The sequence below is a fragment of the Pteropus vampyrus genome, unplaced genomic scaffold (genome assembly GCF_000151845.1).
Source record: "Pteropus vampyrus isolate Shadow unplaced genomic scaffold, Pvam_2.0 Scaffold111, whole genome shotgun sequence".
NCBI classification, from domain to species: domain Eukaryota; kingdom Metazoa; phylum Chordata; class Mammalia; order Chiroptera; family Pteropodidae; genus Pteropus; species Pteropus vampyrus.
This window is the reverse complement of record NW_011888892.1, coordinates 2,816,122-2,824,357: the sequence shown is the minus strand read 5'-3', so window position 1 is coordinate 2,824,357 and position 8,236 is coordinate 2,816,122. Positions and strand designations below refer to the sequence as shown.

At 48.1% G+C, this 8,236-nt stretch overlaps 1 protein-coding gene across 1 annotated transcript in view; it reads left to right on the top strand.

The window, feature by feature from the left end:
- Window positions 1-6,350: 6,350 nt before the first annotated feature.
- The window catches only part of CUNH10orf90 (chromosome unknown C10orf90 homolog), a 203,543-nt gene continuing 201,657 nt past the window's right edge, over window positions 6,351-8,236 (top strand). Inside the window, exons 1-3 of the mRNA XM_023533771.1 lie at window positions 6,351-6,369; window positions 6,452-6,528; window positions 7,208-7,280. Coding sequence (XP_023389539.1) covers window positions 6,351-6,369; window positions 6,452-6,528; window positions 7,208-7,280 — 169 coding nt within the window. The remainder of the gene's footprint in view (window positions 6,370-6,451; window positions 6,529-7,207; window positions 7,281-8,236) is intronic.

Below are 8,236 nucleotides of genomic sequence, written 5' to 3'. Positions count from 1 at the left end.
CTGGGAAGCACTTCGCATGCTGCCTGGACCTCCGTAAGCGCTCTGCAATGTAGCTGTGATTATTATTGTTCTGAAGCCATTAAGGGCCCTATTCTACTTTGCTCATTAAGTAAAAGTCATCACTTCTCATTCTGAGAAGGTGTGAAAATCAGGTATAAAAAGCGCCCGTTACAGACTGCTTCCTGTCGGGATGTGCGTGAATAAAAGGCTGTAAAAGCAACCGGCAGTGTCAGATAATAAGACCTTTTCCCCACGGGCCAGGGGAGAAGTCCATGTGAACAGGTGAACCAAAGCACAGGAAATACCTTCGGCCTTTTTTTTTTTTTTGGTCTCTATTCCTTTGATAGAAGAAAAGCAACAGCAATTGAGTTGAAAGTTGTAAGGTCGAGTGGCCGATTGAATTCTCAAAACTTTCTGAGGTTTTCCAAAGTCACGGTAACTTCATTGTTTTCGATTAGGAAGCATTTCAAGCGGTTCGGGACTCTAACTGAGGGAAAGTAAACAGTGACAGCAAACAATGACTGGGAGAGAGAGTGTCCGCCTGGCTCAAGGCAGGGACGCTGCTTCTGGAACCATCAGCTCACATTTTCAAGTCGAGAGAAAATGTTGCGGATGAGAGAAAACAGAACGAAAATGCTGAAACTTCTACGTCCTTGACAGACAGCACGGTTCAGCTAACCTGGACTTCGTAACTGGGTAATGAATACGCCCATACGAGGGAGTTATTTCCTCCCATGCCTGAGGTTTGCGTGGAAATCTTCAGTCAAGCGCCTTGTCATAGCCGTTGTCATTTATCCCTGCAAACCGATGGGGGCTGGCAGTCAGTGAACCCCCACGGCCGCTTCTCCTCAGGCAGTCTGGGAAGCCGTCTTCCAACGTGCGTCTCACGAGAGGACAAATGGTCAAAGTAACACATCCTGTCTCCATCCCGATTTGTCTCATTTTCAAGCAGATTCCCACCGGACACCACCCTTGAAAACTACAGCGAAGGAGAAAGCAAGGAGAGATGGGACGATCGGACGGTCGGCGGCGTCTTCATGCGGATCCTAACGAGGGAACAGACCTGCCATTTGCAATCAGATAAGGGATATTATCTCAGTAATGAAAGGCAATTGAGAATCTAAATGAAAAATCTAATGCTTTTCATGCTGATTTATTTTAGATTAGAAAAAGTTAAACCAGATGTAAACAGGGAGAGATGAAGCATGAAGAGGGGATCATGGCAGAGTGATAAATCTCAGCTTTGAGTTATTATAGGCGCGGTGTTGCATTAACCAGAAAATACACGGTTGATCCATAAACTGGTCTGACATTAATTATTGTTGCAGAAGAGAGTTCGGAAGATTGAATACAAACATGCAGCGCTGGCAAAGATCAATCATGTGTCTAGATTAGCCGTGGAGAGTACATTGCAGCCCCAAGAGAGGCTGTGTCAACCCCTCGGCGGTCCAGTCTGGAACCATCTGCCACATGCTTGCTCCCTGCCCTTCCGAGCATCTCCAACGTCCCCAGGGCAAAGTGCCGGAAAGACGTGGCCCTCTTTCCTTTTCGTCTGTTGGCCGACCCTACTCGAGAGCAAAGGCCCAGCCCGAATCCTCCCTTGGTCATTGACGACTTGGGAGGGAAGGGGTTCGGACTCCCACTTCGCTTTCTCCACGGGCCGCGCACGTGTCCGGAAGAGCACAGTGGAGGCCGGCTTCTCCGGACACGCCTGTTTTCTCCTCTCTCGTCTTTCCTGGGGCACATGAAGTGTCAGTTTCTGTTCTACTCATTCAGTGTTTTACAAGTCCTGGAGCCTCTCTTACGACCGCCACTCCCCCTGCACATGTGCGCACGCGCGTGCACGCGCGCGCGCACACACACACACACACAAACACACTCACGGGGGACGCGGAGAATACTGAGTTCCAAGAAGGGAGTCCTAGCTCTGGCATTTAGCAGCCCTGTGACTTCGAGCAAATGACCTGATCTCTCCATGCCCCAGTGTCCTTACCTGTAAAATGCAGAGAGAATTCTTGTCTCGTGGGGATTGGATAAGGGGGCACATGGAAAACCCAGCCCCAGAGGCTGCCAAGTTCATTAACTATCCACGGCACCAGCCACGATTCTCCATCCAGAACTCTTGGGACCAAATGTGATTCAACACCGATTTCTGAATTTTCTTTCAGAGAGGTAATACGGCATGACATTCTTGGTGGGCTCTGACTAGCACCCTGTAATTAAGCTCGTGGATGTTTTTGCAATAAAATGTATGAATGTTCACGCTAAATGGCATAAATTAATATTATAAACAGCCTCAGGTTAGTTCAGGTAAGGTTTTGCTGTCAGATTCATTTTCTGTAAACGCAGAAGAACTTTCAGATTTCAAAGCTTTATGGATTTTAGAATTGCAGATAAGGGATTATGGGTCCACAGCAAGTACTCGGATATCTTAAAGGAAGAGTCAGTAAACAAAAAAGCTATCAAAAACAATAGCATATTTGCTCATTAGAGCACAGCTATTATGACAGGACTTCGGAGGATCGGCAAGAGAATGTAAAAGTTGTTTTGTAAAGCATTTAGTCTTATATAAATGGAAGGTTCCAGTATTATTGTACCTACGATGTTTAAACCTTGCCAGGGCATAGCTTCTGGCTCCTGATGGGATTCGAAGATCAGGTTTTGATCTAGCTGGTGTCAGGTGTGACCACAGAATTTCCGCTGGCGGCGGTGCTGGTAAGGTTGGACTCTGTAGGGTGGCAGGCGGTATGGAAGGGGGACACCAGACCAGGGTCGGGGGCAGGTGTCCGTGTCAGGGCCATCGCATTTTGTTCTTGGGCACTTATGTCTCTTATCCTCTTTGGGACAAACACACACACACACACGCGCACACACACACACACACACGCGCGCGCACACACACACACACACACATGCACGCACGCACCAGACTTTATGTGTTCTGCCACCTCTCAGGGGCGGAAGAGAATCAGAATGAGGCATTGTGTATGAGAGCTTTGCACACCGAACTGCTTCCTATGGTTGCAAAGTATCCGATTCTTTTCACGTGCCCAATCCCGGTCCCAGTTCTCTGCTCCCGTGGAGGGACGCGCATTCCCTGGTTCCAGTCGGGGCCCCTTCCCTCGCTCAGTAGATCTACATGCGGCTGTGGGCAAGTGGCTTAACCTCTCTGTGCCTCAGGTTCCACATCTGTAAAATGGGAATAATAATCCTCTCAGAGTTGTTGGGGGCTCAGCGAGGTAGTCGTCTGGCATGTGCTGAGCCCTCAGCGACATCGGCTGTGTGATCCCAGGCGTGAACCAGGCCCAAGAGCACTGGAAACCGAGGTGAAAAACAGGGTCTTAAATCTTTCCTCCTGTCGTGTGGCCCAATTACTGCTGCCAGTCACTAAATAACACACTGATGGCTTGGAAGACCTAAGGGAGACATGATCTTCAAAGGACTGAGTTGAGAGTCATTTAATGATCGATATTTAGGAAATCGCTTGGGACTGGTCAGCTCTCCCGGTGAGCGGGGACACTAACGACCATAGCCTTATCTTTGTTTATTAGGAATCGCTAAGAACTGTGGCCATATCTTTTATTTTTTATTTCTCCATGCAGAAAAAATGCTGCATTTATTCATCTTTGTACGCTTTTTCCATTCTTTATTCCTTAAATTTCTATTTCTGACTTAGTGGAAATCAGAGCAGACCTCCGATTGTTACCTGTTACATTGACAGCATAGCATTAGCATTTTCTCATGCGATTTCAGAGTCATTTCGTTCATTCGTTCAGTGTGTAATTTCAGTGACATACTATGGACCTGGTGCTGTTCTAAATGTGAGGTTACAGCAATGAGTAAAGAACTTACTGTGTGGAGTTTACGTTCTAGCGATAGAAAATGGAAAACAAATCGATGAACATATGTCACACTCAGCAAACTAAGAATGGAAGGAAACGACCTCAACATAATAAAAACCATATATGAAAAACATAACACTTAATGGTGCCAGACTGAAAACTTTCCCCCTAAACCAGGAATGAGGCAAAGGTGTCTGCTTTAACCACTCTTATTCGACGTAGTACTATGAGTTCTAGCCAGTGCAATTAGGCAAGAAAAAGAAACACAAGGCATCCAGATGGGAAAGGAACGTCATCTCTGTTCACAGATAATATAATCTTATATGTAGAAAACCCCCAGGATTCCAGAAAAAAAACCCTGTTAGAACTAATAAACGAACTCAGCAAAATAGGAGCCCCGCGTGAGTGCCAGTGTGTAGGTGACAGTGGCTCAGGCTAGACTGTGGTAAAGGGAGGACCGTGTGGGGACAGGGGTCTGGAGCAGAGTGGCCGTCTCCTTCAGGAAGGTTTGCCGAGCGTGAGGCGAAAGCGGGGAAGGTAACGCGTGTGGGGGAGGGAGTTTTTCAGTTTTGTTTTGAAGTTCAGAAAGGTTTGGATGTGGTCGATGTGCCGAGGAAGGAAAGAAGTCGAAGGTCGTGGGGAGCACGGGGGACCGTGACGGTCCGACGTCTCCGAGGAGACGGGACAGTGGGTTCCAAGGGCACGTACCCTGGAAAGAAGCTTCGTTTTCATTAGCGAATGAATTTACTTATTTATTCATTCTTCCGTATTTTTTTTCAGCAAATATTTATTGAAAGCCTACTCCGTGTCCGTGGGTAAGCCGGGCCACATGGCTTTATTCCCAAAGGGGTCGTCGTCTGGGGCGAAGCAGACACCAATTGTAGATCCACACAGGTCAAGGCGCGTTTGCAAACCCTGGTGCATGGGACACTCTGGAGAAGGAGGGGTGTGTCTGCGGGAGCTTAAAAATCGGGACCTTGAGCTGGTTTTGAGAGTGGCGTCTGCGGAGACTCACAGCAGGCCCTTTGCACTGAGGTCTGGAGACGGACTAGGAGAACACGGGTGGGCCGATGGGGCAGCGCGTGCGCAGGCCGGGTGGCGGGGGGACCGTATGAATTCACAGAGTGTAGCCCAGAGGGACGCGCCAGCGACACCACAGGTTAGCAGGGGCGGGCGGCGCGGGCCCTTTGCCGCTTTGTCCTCAGGGCGATGAAAAGTGCTCCTCTTCCGCACGAAGGGGTTATAACGAGCACCCGGCAGAGAGCCGATCCGAAGCCCGGTCTTTCCAGGATGCCACTTGGGATGGCACTGAGAGTCGGGGCCATTGATGACAGAGATCCTGAATCACCCTATTTGTGGGATTTTTGGATCAGGAGTGCTCAGAGCCCGGACAGGGTGGTCCCTGGCTTTTGAAGAACCCAGCGGGGCCTCGTCAATTTGCCATCTATGGCCAACTGCTGGGACCCCAGAGAGAGAACCGCCCTCAGTGGGAACCAGCACGCTTCAGTGTTTGTGACTTCGTGGCGGGGCTGGGGCTGGGGCTTGTCCACTGAGGATGGCGTGGTACATCAGGAACTTTCGGGGTAAAAACTCCGTGTGGTCATGTCCCGGGTTAATTGACTCGCTAGAGTGGGTAGAGCTACTTTAGAAATGACACGTATGAATCATTCTCAAAAGAGCCACACAAGACAATAACCCAGGAGAGAGGAAGCTTGAAATCCCTAAGTCAGGCTCTCCCTGTGGCACACGGAGCTTCCAGACCCGCCTGATTGGTTGTGTTTGCAGCCGCAGAGACATAGCTCACGTTTTCGGCTGAACTTGAGATGTAAGTTGTCTTCTATTCCCACGTCTCATGCTGCTCTTCTGCTTCCTTCCTGAAAAGTTGTCACATGTCACCCAGTATTCCCTAGGGCACGACGATGCCAAGTCTGAGGAAAGCACGCCTGTCAGTATGATGACTCTATACACACAGCCAGCCGGATCGACTCAAATAGCCAGATAACGGTACTTAGTAAAAATAATAATAACAATATTTGGAACACGCTGGCTAAAAGCTCAGGCGCTTTGGGTCCGCGCGCCCTGGTCTGAATCCTGATTGTGTCACATGCCACGGGCAACCTCCGCTTTGGCTTTTTGAGCTGCTGCAGTGGGGCGAAAAACAGCATATCTTTCTGACGGTCGTGAGAATCCCATGAGATGATGTACGGAAGGCACTGGGCCCGACCACCGCCCGTGTGAAACCCCATCAGCTGTCAGCAGTGCTTCTTGTGGTTGTTATAATCAGTAATCGTGTTACTAGTAGTCGATGGCCGGGTTAGGACCCGGGCGGGCAAGCCCGGGGAGGGGCAGAAAGGGCCGTAGGACTCATTCCCCCCATCTCAGCCTAGCCACAGTCCAGGTCCCGCCCCCATCTTGATCTTGTCTCTACTGCCATGGGCTGGGGAGGCCAGGCTCTTGCTTGGGGTAGAAAAATTGTTTGCTTGCAGCATCCGCTCTGCAGTCCCCAAAATGGTTACCCAGATGCTGGGTAAGAGAAGAGGCCAAAAATGGGACCTGAACACCAAAAGGCTTAACTCAGCCCTGGGACTGAGGCCTTCTCTGGGGTTCAGAATTCAAGGCAGCTGGAGCTCCACGAATGTGTTACCTGTTGGATCAGACCGAGAGGGAAATGGTGGGGGCGGAAGAGGTACCCTCCAGCTGTGGGGTGAGGTCCCAGGGCACTCGGGGGGACGATGGGCACGGGGGCAGACCCAGTGTAGACTGAGATGCTCTGGCGTCTGATTATTATGTTTATAGATCAGAACCCAAAGTCTCACACACAGCAAAATGCTTTAAGCATGAACTTACAAAATAGAACTTTGCCTTTTGGCAGAGAAAGTCGGCATAATAATCATACTTGCAGACAGCAGAATACTTTTGTATATATGAATCTTATTTTTACTGAGTCTTGAAGGCTAATTTAGAAATTCAATTGCTTGCGGTTCAACAATTTATCAATATTTATCGAATGTCCAATTTTAGCTCAAAATCCATTCAGAGCTCTGATGGGATAGGAAAGAAATATTAGATGCGGTTCTTCTGTCTACTAGCAAAACCCATATTAGCCAATTACGATTTTCTCCCTCCCGGCCTGCCTCGTTGCATATTTTGAAATCATCAGAAACCTACCTTTTCTTCACTGGCAGAATTACCATGGTAGAGAATGGAAATAAGCATTTATTACAATCTGCAGTTCTTTCTTGGGCGAATAGAGAGACTCTAGGGATGTTTCTTGAGTTTTTAAAAAATAAGAATGTACGCTAGTGAAGATTCTATATCTGGCAAATAAAAATGTAAGCCTGAGAAGGTTTCTGTTTATCTTTCAGATCCACAGTCGGCTCTTCTCAGCCCCTAAAGAAAACTCTGCCTGGGGAAGAAATGAGCGTCTTTCGCACGCAGGTAAAGCGCTGGGTGGCGTTCCGCTTCACGCCTTTATTTACTCTCTCTCCTTTATTTTCATTAATGATGAAATACGCTTTTGGAGCCTCGTCGGCCCCCAAACATGACATGATAGCTCAGTGGCTCCGACAAATTTTGAAGCTGATTTGAATTTCTAAACACACAGGCTTTTAGGCTGACAGTCTCTGAAAAAGCTAACGATGCAAAAAATATCGGTCGCCTCGGGTGGACCCTTGGAAACCCAAGATGACTTCGGATTGCTGAGTGTCGGGGGGTTAGGGCGGTGGGGTGCAGGTCTGCCGGGAATGGGTAACGAGACAGATACGGGATCTTCCCAGAATGCAGCGGGCGCCATCTCAATACAGGCCTGGTCTCGGTGCCTTCATAAGTCATTTTTTATGAAACTTCGATTCGCAGCCACTAAACTAAAAAACACTAGGTGAGATGGTTGCAGTTTATAACTTTTATTAAGTTTGTTAACGTCAATGGTATGAAAACAAGCCATTTTTTTTCTCTCATTCAGGAGAGAAATATGAATTTAGGTCAAATTTTGTGGTGGTACTAGGTTGATAGAATATATCGATTTAGAGACTCTGGCAAAAATAAATTTTAAAAGGACATTTTCATGTAGCCAAATTTATTTTTGAATCTTCACTTTCCTTTTAGTTCGTAATCATGGCCGATGGATCGGTGTATGGAAATACGTGTATGTAAATACGTGTATGTGTACGCGCGTGTGTGCAGATGCGCGTGTGTGTGATTATACACACACCATGGCTTCTCTTTCCATTGCCCTTTACCACCTGCCTGTGTCAGAGAGATCAGGGACCCGAATTTCTCTTCATAACTGGCACAGTCAGCTCCAGACAAATATATTATTTAAAAGAAACTTTCATGGGTAATCCTTGCCAGAGCCTCGACGCGTGGTTTCTAGCTTATTCTTTAACGGTGGCCGA